The sequence below is a fragment of the Drosophila serrata genome, unplaced genomic scaffold (genome assembly GCF_035046125.1).
Source record: "Drosophila serrata isolate PLE 108 unplaced genomic scaffold, ASM3504612v1 contig_382, whole genome shotgun sequence".
Taxonomy (NCBI): Eukaryota; Metazoa; Arthropoda; class Insecta; order Diptera; family Drosophilidae; genus Drosophila; species Drosophila serrata.
The window spans coordinates 10,455,225-10,477,596 of NW_028257280.1; the positions used below are offsets into that span (position 1 = coordinate 10,455,225).

General features: G+C 42.8%; 1 protein-coding gene across 3 annotated transcripts in view; it reads right to left on the reverse strand.

Annotated features, from left to right (window-relative positions):
• Positions 1 to 46: 46 nt before the first annotated feature.
• plum (IgSF transmembrane protein plum) overlaps positions 47 to 22,372 on the reverse strand; it is a 69,832-nt gene continuing 47,506 nt past the window's right edge. For all 3 annotated transcript variants that reach the window (XM_086840175.1, XM_086840176.1, XM_086840178.1), the window contains exons 3-11: positions 7,951 to 8,103; positions 7,682 to 7,882; positions 7,449 to 7,599; positions 7,221 to 7,289; positions 5,712 to 6,697; positions 5,200 to 5,642; positions 4,798 to 5,092; positions 4,565 to 4,734; positions 47 to 4,469 (exon numbers count right to left, since the gene is read on the reverse strand). In XM_086840175.1, coding sequence (XP_086696301.1) covers positions 3,045 to 4,469; positions 4,565 to 4,734; positions 4,798 to 5,092; positions 5,200 to 5,642; positions 5,712 to 6,697; positions 7,221 to 7,289; positions 7,449 to 7,599; positions 7,682 to 7,882; positions 7,951 to 8,103 — 3,893 coding nt within the window. In that variant the 3' untranslated portion in view covers positions 47 to 3,044. The remainder of the gene's footprint in view (positions 4,470 to 4,564; positions 4,735 to 4,797; positions 5,093 to 5,199; positions 5,643 to 5,711; positions 6,698 to 7,220; positions 7,290 to 7,448; positions 7,600 to 7,681; positions 7,883 to 7,950; positions 8,104 to 22,372) is intronic.

Below are 22,372 nucleotides of genomic sequence, written 5' to 3' on the forward strand. Positions count from 1 at the left end.
GGGTGGAAATGTTTGGGATTGTGGCCAAGTAAATAAAACACAAGAGTTTGTAAGTTTTTCATCATAACTTATTTGTAGTATATTTTCCCAATAGTTAAGGTTGCATTCATTTCTTCTTTGCCATATCTTCATCTGTATTCTCTAAACAAACACCGAGCGCTCTTACAGTTTTCCTTAGACTCTTTTTAGCCAGGCCAAGGGATCCATTACCTTTGGCCTTATCTTCTGATGGATTTGCCAATTTATACTTGCTTCGAAATCTTTAACACGAACCGTTGGCAGCTTAGTTGCTTTAAATAATTAATTTCGTCCGCATATACAATGCTTATAAATTGCATAAAAAATACATTAGTTTTTTTTTTTTTTGTTTGTTTCGTTTGTTCAAATATGCCATTGTGAATGTAAAACGAGGAAACCAAGCCTAAATATGGTTACAAAATTTAGTATTTTGTTTGCCACTCTACTAATGAGGTATACAAAATGTGGACTTAATTGCAAACTAAAATTAACAAAAATAATAAAGATATACTTAGTAGAGAGTGCTAGGAGCAGCATTATCGCCGAAAGATAAGAACATAATAATTGTTTGCTTATAATTTTAGTGGACTCTTAGTTATTGAGTGGTTTCCGTTGGCCAAAAACCGTTGCAAAAGTCGCAATACGCGTTTCTATGTCATCCTAATTCTTAATTTCATTATCTCTTTATTGTTTTTGCGCTTAAATAATTTAAACATTTATCACATCCACTTACACGGCGATCACAATCGCAGCTATTTTACTTAATTTCTCCATGCCTTCATTACTCCTCCATTTTCATTTTGTTTTTCCATTTCCCTTTTTCCAAACACGTACATTATTATGGATTTCTTATGCCTAATTATATAACTTTAGTACATAAATTTTTTTGTTGCCTTTTGCTGCATATAATAGTGTTTTTAGTTAATTTTTGTTGTTGTATGTATTCATAATTTCTTGTAACGTTTAAAATGTTCATTCTTTTTCTTTACTAGGAATTTTGAGTTGTTCGTTCGGAATATATTTTTGCGATTTGCTTAAATGCTTTTCGTAGGTTAAAGTTCATTTTGTGGCTTTGCTGTGACACAATTGGTTTTGTAAATTGTAAAATTATTCGTCTATACATCGACGACTACTCTCTCTCTCCTCTCGGTGAATTGCGCTTATTCAGCTTGAACACAAATTAGAGATTGTTTATTTACTGATGGTCTTGGTTTTGGGCTGGAGAGTTCGCAACACTAACTGGGCTCGAGACGTGAGACTACTTTGAACGTTGCTTCTGCTTGAGTGGGAAGGTACTATTGTTTATATAGTTTTGTCGATTTCTGTTCTGCCTCCTGGAGTCGGGGGGCGGACTTAAAGGTTACCTTTTTGCTATTTTATTATTTGTTGGTATTGCACTTAGACTCTAAATACGTATACAGTTACAGTTACATATATTTTTTGTTGTTTTCAAACACATTTCTCATCGTTCACATCGAATTTATGATTTCATACATATATAATTTCGTAAAACTTGTCTCCAATTCAAGATAGACCTCTTCCTCCTGTGTGTCCTTGTGAATGAGTGTGTGTGTTTTTTGTATCTGAGCTATGCATACTGTGTCTCTGTGGAATGTTTCGACTATATTTGGGTTTTGGGGTTGGGTCTGGGTGTGTGTCTCTCGTAACAATTATCGCATCTCGTTTCACACTGAACAACAATTCACACAAATTCCTAGCAGCTAGCTACTTGCTGATGCTATTTGTTTGTTGGCTACTTTAGCTTCCCAGCTGTCCTCCAGTCCTGTCAAAAATAATACCAGGACCAGGAGCAGCAACAGGAGCAGGGATCTGGGCGTATGTGCTTTTTGGCGTAGCTACAGGTTTATTCTTTTTTTGTCGATTTGTAGGAGGTACTGTTGCTGAATTTAATATACAATAAGGTAGGTTTTGCTATGCGATTTTACGGATTTTGTGGCTTATTATAGTTTTATGCAATATATTTGGGTAAATGTGTGCGAGTGTGTGTGGTGTGTGTCGGGGTGTGAGAGCGAGAGCACATAAACAAGAATGCAAAATGAATATAATCAGGTACATTTGATATATCGGTTTTATAAACAAAACAAAATGCAGCAGTAAATATGCGGAAATTAAACATTTAGTTTAAAAAAACTCTGCAAATACAAATACAAATTACAAGTACATATACGGGAATATAAATAGAATAAAATAAAATTACAAATATTATTGAATATATGTATATTACGTTTTAAATCGGAATCGATATGTGAACACTTGTGACTATTGCGGTCGAGTGGTATTTGAGTGGGTGTGTGGTGGCTGTGGTTGTGGCTTTCGCTGGGCTATTGCAGGGGGTGTGTGTGGTTTTTTGGCTCTTCTGTTTACGTATTGCCTACTATGTATGAGAGTGTAATTGAATTCGATGCAGTTGTTAAACGCAGTAATTATCGGGCGACAAATGTATGTAATACATACTTGCGGGCTGCGGGCTGCGCGGTGCAAAATGCTTATATGTTTATGTCTATGTCTATGTTTATGTTTATGCTGTTCTGCATCGACAAGCAACAATAAATTATGCATACACGTACGTGTAAAAAATTAGCCTCAATTAACGAAAAAACAAACAAAAACTAAACAATTACAATAATACGGTGTAAGAAATGTAGAAAGGCGAAAAACTATAGCATAGAACTTAGCGTTTACTTCTGTTCCATGCAGACACTCTGCGTATGTGTGTCTGTCTGTCTGTCTCTGTGTGTGTGTGGGTGTGTGTGTATAAATATCAGCTTAATTAATCATTTCTCCCATAGTTCCATAGTTTCAGTTACTAAATATTTACATTTATAAAATGTACTCTTTATAAATGCTAAATCATCATCACGCTTAGTGATTCTTCTATCCGTATCTATTTATATATTCTTTTGGAATGTTTCGAGCTGTGAATGTGTTTTACTTATGTAATCTTTCCCTTCGTTTTGCTTTCTTTGCTTCTATGTGGTAGTAGCTAGGTATAAATACTGGTTGCTTCACCCATTGGGATCCACCTGGGCCCGGCGATGGACCACTGTCGCCGCCGGCCACGACTGCTTGACTGCTGACGTGTGGTTAACGGAGGCTGGTCCGTTGGCAGGAACTATGGATGCATTGTGGCTGAACGAGATCGGATTGCCATTGCCACGCGGCTGGCGATCCTTGGTGGCGGTGGTTGTTGGTGCTTTAACACCGGCAGTGGCTGTGACTGTGGCAGTGGCAGTGGCAGTGACTGTGCCAGGAACAGAGGCAGAGACACCTCCTGACTTCTGGCTGAGATGGCTGCCATTGCTGGTGTTGCTGCTGCTGTTATTGTTGTTGGTACTATAGCTACCCGACTTGGCCACGTCGGCGGGCAGCTTGAAACCGTTGGTTAGACACACGGCAGCATATTCACGCTCCGAGGTGGGTGTCAGGGTGGCGGCCGCCTCCTCCTCAGCCAGCAGGCAAATCCCATCGTTGGAATTCGAGTGGCGCACAAAGTTCGTGTGAAACTGCTTTTTGCTGCTACCATTGCTGCTGCTGCTGGCACTGCTGCTGCTCAGGCTTCCACTGCGTCGGGCTGAGCCTGTTCCTCCTGCCCCTCCAGCTCCTACTCCGCCGCCGCCGCCGGCGTTGCCACCCAAACCTGCCATGGTGCTGACCAGTGGCAAGGAGTTGGGTGGCACAATCACCTCCAACTCGGAGCTATTAGCCGGACACTGCTTGGTGCTGCTACTCAGAGCCACCGCATTGGGTGGCGTGTGGCGGTAGGGTATATAGAATGCCTTAGCCTCCAGCAGCATGGCATCATGCACGGTCTTGCGCTCCGGCGATGTCCCAACGCCGCACAGCGGCAACTGCGAGAGGTTGTGAACGCCGGCTATGCTCAGATCAGCCTGAACTCCATCCAGATCCGCACGCCTCGCCACCTGAACACTGCCATTGCCATTGGCCAGATGGACAACCGCAGCAGCAGCAGCAGCAGCCGAACTGGTCTGATACTCCAGGCCCGTGTGCTCCGGCAGCAACTCGATGTGGTAGCGCGACCGCGGAATCAGTGTTTGCATCTCGTGGCAATCCTGCTGCAAGGTGCCGCCACTCAGGCCGCCGGCACTGTCGCCGGGCATTCCTGAGGCACTGCTCAGATTACCGAAAGTGATGTCCGTGGGCGTGGTCAAATGGGCGGGTCCTGGGGCTCGAGCCTTAAAGCGCCGCTGCTGGAAAATGATGAAAAGCCCAAAGAGCAGGACACAGGCGATGGAGAGCAGCGAGCCGATGGCAATGCCGCTGTATACCTCCGAGCGCGATGACTCGGTGTCCATTTCGAGCAGACTGTGGTTATTATTTGCCATGTCAAAGTACATCGGGGCACCGGCACCCGTGTCGCCCATGACGCGAACAGCCACATGGATTTTGGCAGTCTCTGAAACGTTGGGAAACTGCAAGGACAATGTGGGATAGATAATAAGTATAAGAATGGGATGATATCACCTTAATAAGATAATAGCTAGGTCGAAAAAGCTTAATTACTCACCTTGTAAGAGCAGGATCTGCACTCCTTAACTATAGCCTCGTGGGTGACATTGTCCAGGGTCCATCTGATGTCATAGTGATGGACTCGTCCATTGGGATTTAATGGTGGCTCCCACATTAGCTTTAGGCCATTCTGCTTGATTAGTTTTGAATTGCTAATGGTCCCGGGAGCTGCAAGAACAGTACATAGATTAAGTGAAGGAAACCATTTAGTAACCAATAACCAGATCTTACGGTCCTGCTCCGTCTTGACATCTATTTCCCCGTAAAAGATGCGTGTCCTGCAGTTGTAAAAATGCAAATTGTAACGATTATCCGCCATGAGTCCGGTCACCAGCAGCATCGAGTTGGAAATGTTGCGCTCCTGGCACTTTGGTTCCTGATTTGGAAACGGCATCGGGATTACCATGTGGCACTCCACCACACAGGTCTCATTCAGGCTGTCCAGAAACTTGAAGGCCAGCGCACGCGACTCAATGGTGACCAGGCGAAAGGGCATATTCGCCTGCTCCGAGGTACCATTCTCGATCTGCAAGGAAAATCGATTCCATCTGAGCTTTAGTATCATTCCTTGACTTCGGTAATCCTCTATAGGTAAACTAAAAAAGCAATGATCCTACAGTACAGTCTACTCACAATCTTCCACTGGACGTAGCGAAAGTCCTGACCCAGGAACTCGTTCTCGCTGGTGATGATCAGCACTCGCATCTTGATCCGCGTGAAGCGCTGCAGCAGCACCCCCGTCACACTGGCATCCACCACCAAGCTAAAGATGTCATCCTCCAGCTCGAGGGTCATCTCATCATTCTCGGTGTCCTGCTCATGTTCAGCATTCCGGAGCACAGTGGCAGCAGCTGTTTGATTCAGGGGCTGGATTATGGTCAGATGGCGACGCACCTCGTCGGCCTTCTCCTCCACGGGCGATAGGGTGCCATACAGGGAACCATTGAGCAGCTGCTCCGGATGGGGATTCGTGTGATTGATGGAGAACTGCAGGATGAAATACTTCTTGTTCTCCAACTGACCCTGCGACCATTTCACAAAAGTATCGTTGCCCACGGCAATGGGTCGCAGCATCACTGTAAAGCAGGTTAAATAATATTAAGGGTTTGTTATCTCTAAGTAAGATTTAGTTACAAAATACTCACATCCCTGGGTGCAGCAGGTGACCGGTGGACTGCGATTTGAGCTGAGAATCATCTGCTGCGGCACCAAGGTGCCACTCCTCACCTCCGTGGTGGGGTACAGGAAGCGAGTGATCAGAGCAAAAGGCTGGTACACCGGCAGATTGGTGGATATCACCACATACGAAGTCTGATTGAGTTTCATGGGTGCAAAGGAGGTCCAGCTATGGGGATTACTGCGCACAATATACACCACAAACATGGACTCCAGCATTCGGCTGTCGAAGGTGATGTTGATGGTATGAAAGCTGTGCGGATAGCAGCGTATATTCTGCAGCATATTGACATGCTCCATTTGGTGCTTGAAACGCAGCTCACCGGTGGCCGAATCCTCGCCAGCCACATTCCGGGCCACACACTGGTATATACCCTCCTCCTCGGGATCAAAAGAGTGTATCTGCAGCTCATTCCCATTGATGTACCGGGTGTAGGAGCTATTCAATGGGGTACCATTATGATACCAACTGATAGTTGGCTCCGGATTACCCTCCGCGCGACAGCTCAACGTCTTCGAAAGACTGATGTACACCAGTTCCACGGGCAGACCGTTCACAATTCGCGGTGGACTGGTCACGATCACATGGAACGTCTGCGTCTCCAGCGGTGTCCTGCACTTGTACTGGCCCTCGTGCTGCAACCTACTCGCATTGGTGATGGACAACGCCACGCTGTTATTGTTCAGCAAGACGACTGTGTTATTTGGATACAGCAAGTACCATTCGATGGGCACAAAATCCGCAACTGCATGACACTGCAGCAGCACGGATCCGCCGGACGGCACGTAGACGGTGGCATTCTGGAAGGCCGGCAGGAGTTGGGTCTCCGAAACGGACGTTTCCGAACCACCCACATGGTTATCCGTATAGAAGGTCCCGCCACTGGGCTCCACGCGCAGCTGCCAGACGAACTGGCGATGTATCTTGCCGGCGAACACGTTCTGGGCCAAGCATCTGCAAACGGGGAATAATGGTTAATGGGCAACAAGCAACGGATAATGGTCAGTGGTTTGCAACACTAATTGACATGGAGAATGGCCACAATTACAGCAGCCGCTCGGCCGCCGCCAAGTGTTAATTAATGCATTGTTTAAGGGCATAAGCCGGTGCGAGCGGTGCGTGTGTGCATAGGAGTGGGTTTGATGAAGTGCCGCTAAAGGTGTTGATTTTGCCACAAAAGAGGGGTTAGGGGGGAGGCAGCACTACATTTGCACTGGGAACTGGAAGCAAAGGCACACAAGGCATCAGCCAAATGGAAAATTGCCGCCAGTCTTGATTTAGTTCAAAATGGACAGAGAGTTCAGGGGAAATACACATGGCAATCAGTTGTAATTGCATCAGGGAAATGTGGAATCTTGACATGTAATTTATATTGTTTATTAATAATGTTAAGAGGATGGTTTAGCACATTATTAAATGAATATTAAGCTTTAATGCTCAGAGATCTTAAGCATTCCCAACACTATTCTGTACTTACTTGTATTTACCAGCCTGTTCCAGGCGCAAATGCCGCAACACCAAAGTGCCATTTGACAAAATGAGAGCACTGTAATTAAAACATAAGGTTTATTTATTATTTTCTACCCCAATTTATAGAGCATAAAACTCAAAATGCATTGGTCAACCCATCCAGCTGGCTAGCTAGCTTTGCATATTGTACACAAGTCTAGGCCCGCTCGATGCTTCAACACCGATCTTTACTCGCCTGTTGTCATTGGCCAGGGAATCGTTGCCAAAGTACCAGCTAATCTTGGCTGATGGAACACTAAGGAAGGGACAGTTTAGCACAAGGGGTTTGTGCTCCACGGCACTGATGTTGGCCGTTTGCTGCTGACCCGGAAAAAGGCGCTTGAGAACTGGAAAAGAAGATTATCAAAGGATTTGAGGAGTTTCCCTTTTGGTAACATATTTTCATAGGCAGGTATGCTGTCAACTCACCTGGATACTCAACAGTGATCCGATCAGATATTACCGCCGACTCATCCCACTCGATCTTGCAGTGATAGACCCCACTGGCCTTCTCATTGGTGGGCAGACGCAGTGTTCCATTCTCATAGATGAAGAAGTCATTCTTGCGCAGAGACAGTTGCTCGACAGCCACGTCATTCCGGTACCAACTGCAGTAGATGGGTTGGTTGTCTGCAAACGGAAGGATGGACATAAGTATTCCCACATTGGATATCCCCAAGATATTTTCTGCTACTCACCCTGCTCGTAGTTGTAGGGATTTAGGATGGGGATGCATGGCAGATAGTAGGAGGAATGCGGCTTGCTGATGGTCAGTTTGGTGACGGCGTGCTTTTGGATCTGCAGATACGGCTTAAGTGCGGTTGAGTTCTTCGTTTGGCTGACGGCGGCAACTGCAAAAAGAAACCACAATTGATTAAGAATCTGCTCTTGGCGCGACGCGGCTAAATTATTGGTTCCAATAATCCTCCGCCCATTTGCCCAGAAAGAAAGACAATAGACCAAAGGCGGACTCAGGACAAAAAAAAAGTGGGGAAAAAAAGACTGGCGCATGGAAAATGTTATTTATATTCTAGCTTAATCTATTGGCTGTTATAAATTTCCCGCTTTTCACTTAACACCGCCCCACAGTATCCCCTGACCGCCCACAATTGCATCGAGGTTTTTACTGCAATGCCCATAAATACCCAGAGCACACAGAAAAAATCTGAGAAATAGAAAATGCCAAACAACGGAGCCGTGCTGGGCTTAGGTTTTGCTTTTCCACTGGGGAAAATGTCATGATAAATTCTATAAATACTATTGGTAACTACTAATAACACATTCATAGATCAACATAGATTGATGAATGCAGTGCTCATTTTAAAAAAGTGAAGAAATACAACACAGATTCATAATCAGATTGAAATTTCTATTAAATAAAAACAGACTGGACGTTAATGACTTTAAATTGTATAATTTACAAGAAACTAACTAACTAACTAAACCCAAAATTTACATATCCTTGAAGATAGCTATTAAATATAGGATCGAATTAAAAATAGTTTATACATTATTAATTATATTTAATATAAATTATATTTAAATTAAATCCGCATTCTTTAAATCGATATTTATCAATGTCACTATAGAACAATTTTTGTCGACAAATTAAGGATTAAAAATCTCATAACTAAGTCAAAAAATATTTAATTTTAATCTGGAAAGCTCTGCATGCTAGATTTTAGTAGGTTAATAAAGCTGCATACTCAATTTAACATTTTAAAATATCATTTTTTGTCAAGTTTTGAGAATTTTAATGATGTAACTATAAAATTTTCAAAATTTTGTAAAAATTAAATTTTGGCCAAACATATCTAAATCGATTCGCCTGTCGACGCTGATCAAGAATATATATGATTTATAGGGTCGGAAGTGACTTTTTCACATTGTTACAAGCTTCTGACTAAAATTATAATACCCTGGAAGGTTAATTTTTTCCCTTAATAGTTCGAGCTTTTCCGGTAATAACCTTAATTCTTATCTATGATTGGTAGAACATTATTCCTTAAAGTGTAGTTTTGGGCACTGCCTCTGGCTGTGATTCTCTGACTCCCTGGCTCCAGTCTGGTCCCGAGTTCGCCGAGTCCGTGTACTCCGAGCCCGATTGTCCGGTACGTGCTGCAGGCGTGTCCAGGCAGACTTGGCGTGTTAATTAATTTTTCTGCTGCCGTTCTGCTGTTGACGCGGCCATGTCCCCTCCTTCCCCGCCCCTCCTCACTGCAATGGCAGCGGCAAACTGCAGCTCTCGTCCGACTTTTGTCTCTGGCCGACAGTGCGTATACGTGATATTAAGCAGTTGAAACAATTACATGGCCAGCGGGCAGCAGCAAAAGCTTGAATTTGCATACGACTTTGTCGAGAGTCGTCCATCAGCCATCAACATTATCTATTAGCCGTCCCCTACGAGGAGTAGGTAGTAAGTAGCCAGCAGTGGAAATGATAATGGGAGAGGGGCACTTGCCTCCGGTGAGAAATGGCCAAGTGAGGAGAGAGCTTGGCCCCTAACAAATGTCGGGACATTAGTCAAATGCGTTGAAATTTATGCTAAAAATGCAATCAGCTTGCGTTCCGCTCGGCGACGGACGTCCTCCAAGCCCTAGTAGAACCTAAACCAAAACCAAAACCCATTCCGCCCACGCAGGCAAGTTAGCAAGTGGAACTGCTGCTGCTGCTCCAATCAGTTGGCCACCCAAGTGGCCAAGTGCACTCGGCTGTTGCCAATGCCGCCGCATGCCAAATGCTTTGCTGACTGAATGTGCTGAGTGCTCGTTAGTCAGTCACAAATTGCGGCAAAGTCGGGTTCTTTTTTTAACAGAGCTTGGAAACTGAATATTTGTTTCGCTTTTGATAAATGGTCTCTATAAATTAGATAATTGCTGAACATCATGCTGCTCTCCCCGATGGTTGGATCTTAAAGCTCTTTGCTGTTGTTTGTGGAATTCAATGGTGCATGTTCGTACGCAATGTGTTGCGATTTTTATTGCAGTAATTACACGCAATGCCCTGGCGGCAATTTGACGCATGGAAATGCCTTCGACGGACACTGCCACTGCCACTGCCACGTCAGCTCCTCACTAAGTGCGGCAAATTTACAAACACACTGCAGAAAGATTGAACCAAGGGGAGGGAGCAGCTGTGGCAGCACAGGGAAAAATATTGGTCTTAATCTATCTTAAACTGATTGTGATATATAGGCTTTCAGTAAGTCGGTTAGTTATTTTCAGTCCATAAATATCTACAAGATTCTCATTTGATTTCCATGACAACTCCACCTTGTTAGACCCTATATTTTTTCGCCCAGTGCAGTTGCATTTTGCAGTAGCAGTTGCATGTGCAACCAGGGCGTAATTGTTATAGCGTAATTGTTTCACTGGCGGGGCGTTTAATTGCACTTCGCCAACTACTCCGCCGCTAACGATGGGGTGAGGAAAGGGACCAGGGGTCTTAGAGAGTCAAAGTTCAGCGATTTTTTTGTCATCCGCTGCACACCTTGCACACCGGTGCCATTTGTCATCGCCTGTTGTGGGGTTTTTAGCGGGAGTGGGAAATGACAGCGACAGTGGCATTACCCACGTCCTCGGAAGTCGTTAGCAGCTGAAAGTCGCCGGGAATCGTTAAGCTTGCAGATTAATTGCTGTGCCGAGGCATCTATTTAATGCAGTTGACATTCACTTCCAATTGTAACTATTCCGCGGCTTTCTAAACCACTTCGCTGGCTATCAATTGTGTTTAGATCAGAGCTCACCCCTTCAAGTGCAAATTGCAAAATTGCAGAAGCAGCTAACTTCGGCAGTATCGAGATTTTCCATCATCGCTGGCCATAACTCAACTCAGCTGCATCTAGATCGACAATCTCGGTGATTGAACTGTCATGACATTCAGCTTTCATCCAGACAACACTTTATACGCTCCCCTCTTACACAGTGAAAACTTTATCTTGCCTTAAATAATCTTAAAGAAGTAGAGATAAGCTTCTATGGTGATGATGAATATTCTCTGTGTGTATGCATAGAGAACCCTATGTAATTTCAGCTCATTTGTATTAAAATCTGTCTTGCATCGCATCGTTGTCGAAAGGCAATGCCAAAGCAATGCATAAGTCTTCCCAGTCAACTCAGCGGAGAGGAATGTTTCCCAGAATCGTGCTTGAATGCTGTTTGACAAGTCTCCGTTGTATATGTATATGCGCTACCATCTGCACTTACTAAGTTGCAGCAAGTTGCAAGTCAATAGATGGGTTCTTCGGCGGGAGGAAGTCCAAGACCAAGACCAAGTCGAAGGGGAACTGGGCGCTGTTGCACAAATTTGCATAGTTGAACGCACGTCGCCGCAATGCATTCCAAGCAGAAACTGTTGCTGTGCTGCTGCTGATGTTGCTGCTGCTGCTGATGCAGTTGCATTCATCATCGACTGCAGCAGAAGCGCGCAAATGCTGCAGCAGCGGCACATAAATTGCCGGCTGCTGCGCCGAGCTTATCAAAACGGCAACATCTTGTGCATAGATAAGCCGGCCTCCACGGCCTCCACGGCCTCCCATGGCCACCTCGGTCTCCACCAACTAACGGCAACTGTTTGGATTGGGATTGGGCCTGGGTCTGTGGGCTCTCCATGGAATTTCACAAATTCAAATTGCCTAGCATCCTTTAATGCCGCTGCCACTGCCGCTGCTACTACCGCTGCACAGCTGCAACGTGGCACACTTTTACCGCTCCAAATCCAAAAAGGCAGCGGCAACATTTTATGCAAAATGCAGCGCGCACGAGATAATTTATCGCCTAATGACGTGCTCCTCTAAGGTTGCCCCGCGTTGTTGTAAAATGCAATAATAAAATGTGCCTGCAGCAGGAAGATGCAGTGTATGGAGGGGAAAAAATACGAGAAATTGCTAGTCAAAAAAAAAATAAAGAAAATTAAAAATGAAATTTAAATGCCGCACGAGCGAGCAGCATCAGCTGAGAGAGCAGCAAGGAGAACAGGCTGCCAACTATCTACGAACCAGCGGATCCCTGCCCCTCAACTATATAATAGTGCAGACAGAGAAATATAAAAAGGTTCTCATGAAAAGTGTAATTGTTTAATGCTTTCCAATACCATTAACATTTGTAACTAAGAAGATAAGTAATATATTACAAAAGAATCCTGCTTAAAAGATGTTAAACTATAAGTAAATTGATCTATATTTTAATTGAAATTTTAAATTTATTTCTCTTGAAATATTTGAAGTTCAACTTTCTCTTAGTGTCTTAGAGAACATTCTTTTGGGCCCCGCTTGGCTGTCGCTTTGGGGGCGCTCAACGAGAATTTATGAATGTGCAAATGCATACGACAATTTCGCGCATAAATGTAAGCTCCTGCCATGCAACATTGGGGCAGGAACGAGTAGGGGGAACGGGACTCCCACCACAAGTTTGCGGAGGAGAAGATGAAAAAGAAGAAATAATGGTTAGAGGCTGAGGAGATCGGATGGCAGTCGAAGATGCGTGTGTGCACATTCCATGGCATTCCGCTGGGGCATGTGGGAAGTTCTATGGTTGCACAGAAAGTATCTTGTAGCTGCACCGGCAACAACTGCAGCAGCAGCAGCGCAGCAGCAGCAGCAGCAGCAGCAACTTGAATTGCATCTATTGATTCCGCACAGTTCATTGGCGCGAAAGCTGGAAAAGGATTGCCGAAGTGGGAGAGAAAATAGATGGAGTTTTTACATGTCCGGGAGGCCGGGATTATTTGGGTTAGCAGTTCAAATAGTTTTACGTGCTGCTGTTTTGATCAAATTTCCAAATGCCAATGGAGAATTTATTGAAAAGTCCCGCAGGCATTTCAATGGAACAACTGCTGCAGTTTCCCCCAATGCGGAGAGCGCATTGTTTGCCTTTTGCTTAAGCTGCATATGGTTGCTCAATTGAATGTCTGTGGTTCGATGTAATTGAGTGGTTGGAATATATACTTGGAATCGGAATCGGGATCGGAATAGCAACATAACTAACTAAGCCCCAACCGACACACAAAATACACACTAGCCAGAGCTCAGAGAGAAACCCTCGAATACAGAAGGAGCTTGGAGCGAGAAGGAGGACCGGGCATTGAACCACTTTAGACAATGGCGGGAATTTCCTTGGCCAGAGTCAAAGATAAATTGCCTTTTAACCTACAAGAAGAGCTCCATTCTTGGTTAGTTGGTCCTGCGTGCTTTGTTTGTTTTTGCCACACGCCGTGTCCTTTCTCCCAGATCCACATTCAGGCACTTTCCCCCCTCAAGTTTCCCTCCCCGTTGTTGGTGCCACACACAAAGCATTCAATTGACATATTTGGTTAACTTTTGGCGCTCTAGAAAATTCGCATTCAGTAGTTGGAATAAATTTTCTTTGGCAATTTGCATTGCACGCACAGGCCAAGATGTGGGGTCGCAGTGTGTGAAAATTTGCACTGGAGGAAAATCACACTCAGTGTGCCAGGATTCTAGTCATTGTGGGAGTAAAACAAAGGAGGTCCTCGGATACCCAAGTTTATTATAGTTCAGACACAGTTTCCCTTTTTTGTTAAGCCTGATATTTGTTCTATTTGAATTTAGCTTAACTTCAGGGAGTAATCAATGATATAAATGTATTTCTTTATTTTTTTCTGGGTGCCGCTGCTTGAAATGAAAGTGGAATGGAATGTTATCTAAATGTTGTTTTCGGGGCGTGTTCCTAACCCACCATTGTGAAATTGTGAAAGTTAAGCTTGTGCAAGAGCCTGGAGTCCCCCGCCATTCCCAAATATAAACGAGTCAAGAACAATAGGAAACGGCTTTTGTGCGCATTTACTCCAAGTCAGGGCAAATATGTTAGCCGAAAGTTTTCCGGGGGATTATTAAAGGATTATGGGGGATTCGAAATTGGATGGAAATTTTAGCATACACATGGCGAATGGAAATTCGATTAAAATCCAGAGTTTCGGCTGTCTGCTATCCCGCCATCCGGAACCCCAGCTGCTTTCTGCCCCGTAAACAGAACCTAATTGGCCAATTCGCAACTAGCTGAACACACATAAATCGGCGCTCCAATCGCTGGTAAATAGTAAATAATAAATAGTACTGAGCAAATACCTTCCTGTTACCAGCACCAGCCTCAGTTCTGGCTCCAGTTTCGACCAACTGGGCAACTGGCCGAGTCAATGGCTGTCACAATAGCGGATAACCAAAATACAATATGCCGCTGCCCATAAGCGAACTCATTTCCGCTGAAATTTGGCACCAACTTTTGCCATTGCAGTTGCAGTGCAGTGCAGTCCAGTGGCTGTGGCAGTGGCAGTGGCAGTGTCTGTGCCGCAGTGGAAACGAAACGATTCTCTCTCCCTCAATAAATCATATTGTAAAATTTCCGTTCAATATTTTTCGCCGGCTACGTAAACAAACAACAAGCAGCGGCAGCAACAAATTGAAACAGAATGGGAGATAAAGGGAGTGGGCGTGGGGGGAAGGAAATGATGGGTAGTACACTATACAAAAATGATAACTCCAAAGGGTAAACCCAAAATCGATTTGTAAGATATGTAGAAGTAAAACTATATAGTCTGTAACACTCAAGAAATATTAAAAAACAAATATAAAAGAAACAGAAACAGAAAGATAACTATGGGAAACTATGATTTTTGATAATCATTTGATTTTTTTACTTCGGATACCAAAAACATCCTTATTCTAGGTTTATTACATTGATATTTTTATATGCTATTTTTTGAGTAACTTAAAGCTTTTAAAATTTCATAATTCAGTGAAAAATTAATTAATTTTAAATCGGATAGCTTTTCTGTGCTAGTTTTAAAATTTGAAAAATTCAATTTTAAGAAATAGACAATAATATAAATTTAATTTGGTAAATTAAAATTTATTTCAAACATAGCTAGATCGCTTCGCCTTGCGATTCTGATGAAAAATATATATGATTTATAGGGTCGGAAACGACTCCTTCACTGCGTTGCAAGACTGTGACTGAGCATAGAATACCCTGCAAGGGTATAGAAATAAGCTGCAACTTCAAGGATTTGATTGATGCCCCAGAGTTTTTAATTCAAATTTGTATATAAAGCTCGATAGAATCTGATCACAATGAAGTATGAATACAAAGTAAGATTTCATTCTTAAGCCATCTTATTTGCCAGTGTAGCAAAAGTTCTTCAATGCAACTTTGGTTTGGTCACATTGTATGCTAAATGGCGAAATGTGAAATGCGGAATGTGCGTTTACCCGCCGGATGAGTGGAGGATGCTGATGATGATGGGCATGACTCCGCACTCTTTTTTTTTCTGGCCAGAACCCAGATACTCATCCTCAACCGATGCTCGCCTGCATTTTTTAAATGGGTTAAACGTAAACCATTTACCAATGACTCAATACAGCAGCTTCCTGGAAAAACCGACGAACCCATACTCACATGCATTAAAACCAAATAAATAAATAAGCCCGGCTGCTGTGTTGTTGAAAAAGCTGCCGAAAGAGAAAGAAAACTAACAATAAAAAACCAAAGGCAATGCAAGGAGGAGAAAAGACCATGAACGGAGGATGAGAATGAGGATGAGGATGAGGATGAGGAATGGCTGGTCAATAGTCAATGGCCAAATAGCAGAAAATAACAATGTTGCCAATGGCCAACGAACCGAGAAACAGCAACAAAAACATCAATAAAAATAATAAAAACGAGCGAGCGAAGACCACAAACCAATGGTCAATTCAAGCCAAGCCAAGCCAAGGCAAGCCACAAAACAAAAAGAAAGAAATTATAAAAATGCTTCAGTTCGATCGGGTCAATAATACAGAGCACACACACAAAAAAAGGAGAGAAAAAAACACAATTAAGCACTGAGAAAGGATATTACCTACATTAAGGGCTAATGGGCTTGGTATTTTCCAAATAAAACAAGAAAGGAAACTGACTGTGGAAAGTCAATTGGAATTATAGGATCATTACCAAGCTTAAAATATGCACATTCTTGCATCGATATTTTTATATGACAATTTTTTCGTAAAAATCAAAGTTTAAAAAACTCATAGCTAAGCCAAAATAAGCATTTATTTTAATTCAGAAAGCAGCCCTAAATTAGTTTTTATTCGGGTAATAAATCTGCATACTAAAATTAAAATGTTAAAGAATGTTTGTTATTTCTTTTAGTTTAAAATTAAGCCTATTTCCTGTAATTTTGTAGTTATGCTTAAGAAGCTTAATATTTAAATGAAAACACTGTAATATATATTTTCGGTGCATATAAAGTAGAGATTTCAGGGAAAACAAAAAAAAATAAAAATTGCGTGGGTGAACGGGAAAAGAAGATGGAATACTGAAGAAGGAGCTCTGTGTTATTTTTTTTATTTTTTTCTTCTCGGTGACCAACGGAAGCCAAGGGAATTTTCGTAAGCCACGCAGCAAAGTGCAACCGCAGTCAGCAATTTCTGTCAAGGATGGGCCGCCAGTTCCAAGGGGTGTGTTCCGGTGCTCCGAGCGGACGGATGAGACGTCCGAGCCATGGGCGTGGACATGGACATGGGACATAGTGGGCGGTAGCTACAATGTGTCTGTGTGTCTGAGCCAGTGTGCCATTGCGGTCTGTGTCCGTCGACAGCGGCAGCCATCAAGCAACTACCATCAACAGTCTACCGGCAACACATCCACAATCACAAGCCCATCAATGTCGTCGTTCTCTCGTCATAGTCATTCTGCTGATTGCGAGTGACAGGACACACCAGCGGTTGGGATAATAGTGCCAACAGCAGGGAGGTTGATTTGAAGCCTCAAGATCATTTGTCACTTTCTTATATGTTGTTATAATTAAGTTTAAAATAATATTATGAATTATATAAACAGCATCTTTTGTAAATATCAAGTTAGCTTCTAGTTTAGAACTAATTTTTAGCTTTAGATAAATGAATAAATAAATAAATAAAAAGAAAGCCATTGATTGCTTTTTACCGACATCACACATTTTCCGAAAGCCTTCTTATCACTTTCAGGTTTATTATCTCAACCGCAGGTGTAATCAAAGTATGTGCTTTTAATATGATTTCTTTCGTGCTGCCATCAGGTCATGATGTCCCACATTCCGGGATTCGTAGCACCCTCCACGTTTTACCGCCTTTCACCTTACTGAAGCTACCAAAGCTCACCCGCAACGCTCATTCACTCACTCACTCTGCTCGTTCCCGATTATTATGCATCATTTAACAGGAAACATTGTTGCAGTCAATGCCTAGGGCTTTTGGGGGCAACTCCCAGGGAGGTGGCAGCAGGTTGATGGGGGTTTTAGCCGCGACTTGTTACCACTACTGCTGCTGCTGATGGCCAAAGAGGAGGCAGAGTCACGAACCCAACTGGCGACGAACGTGCTGCAAAATGTTTTACCGAATGCGAGTTGCAAGGAAAAATGATTGTTATTATGAGTTGCTAATTGAATAGAGTTGATGCGATGGTGGTCACCCAAGGGAATGGGTGTGGAGCTGGGCGGAGACCACATGAGAACAAGAGAGCAAGTGGATTCTACACTGCAGAAGGAACTGGAATCTTTTGATTATTTTGTAATATTTTCCTATAGAACAAGAACCACTTTACAGAAGTATCTCAAAGTAACAATTATGTCATAAAATTTGCACAGTATAATGCAAATTTTTATTGCTTTTGTTCCCATGAAAGTTGATACTTCACAACAAAAATAAATATTTGACACTCAAGTTATGTTTATTCATAACAAACGCCATAATAAAATGCTTATACAAGCATTAAAAAAAAGCTTTAAAACAAATTACAATAGCAAGAGTGTTTCCGAATGGAATTCTTTAAAATCCTAAACCAATTCCATTTGTTGTAAAGTCTTACCACACCAATTGAAATCCAAATTCCTGTTTTAACTGACAATTACCCAAAAAAAATCTGCATATTCTGTTCACATCACTTATCCGCCCTGTCATCCCTGGCGTTTCAATAATTTTTGAAATATTCATTGGCTGTCGAAATCAAAAGCAAACTGTCAAATATTGATATACCCGCTCTCACGCTTCCTCTCTCACCCAAAACGGAATCAATGTTGTAAACACAAACAAACCCTTGTCAGGCGTGTTGACAAGCCCAGTCAAATTTCGTTCAGTGCATGCCAAACTAACTGTACAATGTAAATAAACATAAAACGTAAAAAATTTGCATTTCTTTAGTGCTGGCAAAACAACAAGGTAGTTGTTGGGCAAGTGTGAGTGCCCATAACCATCGTGTGTGAGTGTGTGTGAGTGTGTGTATGTAATCACCGACGGACCAACCAAAGTATGGGTTGGTACCAGGAGAGGGCGCCTCCTCCGAAGGGTCTTCCCCTGCGCTACCAGGTTCTCCATATCGCCACCGTATCCTCGGCACTGTCAATGTCAAAGTCATTCATGATTCCCAACATGCCAACAGCCAAAAGCGAACAGCAGTTGGAGCAGCAGCAACAACAGCAACAATAGCAAAAACAGCAACAGGAGCAGTACCAACAGCAACAGCAGCAGCAGCAACAACAGCAGCAGCAATAGCAGCAACAACAGTAACAACAGCAACAACAACAACATCAGGAGCAGCAGCAACAACAGCAACAGCAACAGCAACACCAGTAACAACAGGAGCTGCAGCAACAACAGCAACAACAGCAGCAGCACAAGCAACCACAGCAGCAGGAGGAACAACAACATTAGCAGCAGCAACAGCAGCAACAGTAACAACAGCAGCAGCAGCAACAACAGCAGCAACATCGACAGCAATGTTGCATGCTCAGCGTTCAGCAAAAGCAGGAGCTGGAAGGTAAAGCCAAAGCTAGTCGCTGAAATTCCATGCGCATAATTTATTTAAAGATTCCCTCAATATTGGACAAACATCGTCGTAGTCGTCGTCCTCGTTGTCGTCGTCGTCTGCAGGTGAAATCTATTTGCATTTATCGTTGAGCCGGAAAATTGCAAAACTAAACTGCAAACTGTAAACTGCCAACAGCCAACATAGCCAAATGGATGCATCCAGTATATGGGCAGGGTTTTTGGGGGGTAAATGCCCCAAAAGGAAGCTGGGAAAATTTGTGATTTCTCTCGAAAATACGTTTAATGTGACGCTGTTGCGTGCAGAGGACAGGCAGGCTCTCCATTGAATCCTCTGGTCCGATAAATTCCGATTCGATTCAAAATAAAATCGTATAAAACGAGTGAGTGAGTGAGTGTGCCGAGAGCTGGGAGCGACCCCCGGGAACCCGGGACCCCAGGATCGATTCGCCAAATTAGCGGCAACATTACTTTTTGTGCTGTAAATAAATTTTCTACCACAAGGAGCAGAGCTCACACGCGCAGCGGAAATTAAAAAGGAGCAGACAGGCGCTCGCTCGCAGGGGCAGCTGGAAAGGAACTTGGCCAGAATCGGTCTGGTTAAAGGCTGGCAGTTCTCGCCCTCGAAGAGATAATGAAACATTCGATTCTTAATTACATGAGGCTGGTGATTAATTCATTTTAATGCATTACATTGCTCTTCTTTGCCCAAATACACAGAGATACGTTTAAATGTTTAATTTCGAAATTCGGTTTATAAGGAATTAGAAAAGGAATTCGAGAGTCTGGGAAAACATTAAAGTTGGAGCTTTTCAAACAGATTTAACAATGTTTATAAGGGATATGTTAGTGTTAAATCAGTGAGATTAAATATTAAGTTAGTTACTTTGATACAGCATTATGTAATCCATTGCATGGACTCGCTTATTTCTCCTCTTTGTTTACTAGATATTAATATATAAAGTTAATTAAAAACTCTTTTGCGCTAACATTAAACTAAAATCAGTTCCTTTAAATAATTTAAATATTAACTTTCCTGCTTTAAAGTAAATTGCAGCCTTTCAATCTGCAAAATATATTCATATTTATATGCATTTTTTTATGGTTAGTGTGCGTATGAAATGTATTTTTAAATAACACACTCCCCTTATCTTGATTAAAATTGCTGTACTTCATTAAGAGCCGTGGTAATTATTTATGTATATTTTTTTTTACAAGTGCATATTAGTCTCCCCCCTTTTCGTACTATTGATGGTGCCACCAAGTGTTGCAGTCAACACGTTTAATGGTTTTGCATTAACTTAAAGGGGCATTAGTGCGTAAGTATGTGGCAATCTAGAAAACCAGGGGGGAAAATTGGCTGCTGGACTGAACTGCGGGACTTCTGGCCTCCTGACTCTTGTGGCCAGCTGGACTCTGGGCCTTTGATGGCCAGCAGGCCAACCAGTCAGTCAGTCAGAGGCTCGACCACTGGACACGTTGTACTTGTTAATTGCAGCGGAAGCACTCAATTAAAAGCGCGTGAAACGAGTGTGCCACCTGCGCGTGTGTGTGTGTCTGAGAGAGACATCCCAGAGAGATGGGAACAGGGACCACTGACTGACAGGATTGCAACAAATTAAGGCCACAGGAAACAAACAAATGCGGCGTAATGAAAAAGCGGTAAATGGCTGACACTGTAAATAGTTTATGGGCAAATGCATAAACTTGCAAATTGCCTGGCTCCCCCCCTCCCCAGACCACAAAAAACCAGACTAAGGCCAAACACTACTAAACCCGTCCGTATCGAACACGTAAACCCAGAGCCAAAGCCAAACCGTAACGAATCGAATGGCACAAAAAAAAAAGAGGGAGAGAGCTTCAACTCTGCGGGAATGCAATAATGCAACTGTTTGTCAATGTTTGCCGAGACTAATTAGATGGCAGCTGAGCGATGACTGATGAAAGATGCATGGGGGAACCTTAATTGGATACGTGATGGATGGCAACATGTGCAGTTCAATAGCTGGACTAGTGGTTAGTCAAATTTCCGTTGTCAATTCAGTGCGTCCATCTGGCCTAAATGGTGGTTTTTTGTCTGGCATTAAATTCTGGCTTATCGATTAATCTTAATCTGGTTATCAGTTATCTAGTTGCTCGTTCTGATTGATCTCACTCTGAATGACAGTGTCGGGGGCTGTGCAGAGCATCATCGATCATCCACGGGAACCAATCTATCAATGGACATGACTGACCTGCGTTCCAGAACGCGGTCTGTCAAATTAATACGTCAGGTTGAACTGCAGAATCACCAATAAACATTTCAGAATGGCAGTCCAGGTCAAGGTAATAGGTTAAGTAAAACCCTTATCTTATAGATTTTATATAAAACCTAAGTTCTAACTATAACAAAACACATTGTCAAGCTTTTAACAAATAATATTATAGCAATTATAAGCTAACCCTCTACCTTAAATTAGTACATTTCTTATATTCAAAAGCCTTTCAAAATTTTAAATTTATATTTAAGTATATTTTCACAATTTTCCTTGACCACCGATGATTTTTCTATTATTTTGACCACAGCTGTAAAACCTACACTCATTCACAAAGTCAGTGGCAGCAGGCCGCGGAAAGTGAGGAAAAATGAGGAAAGTGCCGGCTGGACAGCAAAAGAGGGGCACACAGTGTGACGTAGACACGGACCCCGTAGCCAGTTGCAAGCGGCAAGTGGCAACTGTTTGTTGTTGCGACTGTCGTGACATCATAAGGCAAAATGTCAGCAGTTTTATTATCACAGAGGCACAGACAGAGGCACAGGCAGAGGCCGGGATCACACGCATAACTTGTCGCCGCGGAGGCAACACGAGGGAGCGCCTTCAGCTGTTGTTGCAGTTGCTGTTGCAGTTGCTGCTGCTGCTGCTACTGCAGTTGCTGCTGCCTTTGTTGAGGGCATTCGCACAGTGTGTCGCATAAATAATGCAGTTCATTATGTCATTTAGCGGCATGTTGCGTGAGCTGTGAAACGCACGGCCAAGACACACAGCTCAGACATCATCACACAGAAGAAAAATAGCATGACAATTGGTCATCTTGAACATGAAATCGGTTGAGGAGTACAAATTGCAAAAGATTTAACTATTATTAACATTTACACATTGTTAGCTTAGTGTTTTTTAAGGCAATATTATCCATATTTTATTGAAATTGATTAGGTTATTAAGTGTGAGAACGCCTGCATAAGTATACCTTCAACTGCATATTTGTCATTTTCCTATTTCACTCAAATTCATTTAACTGTGGTTCCAATTTTAACTCCTTATATGGAACCTACAATTTTTAAT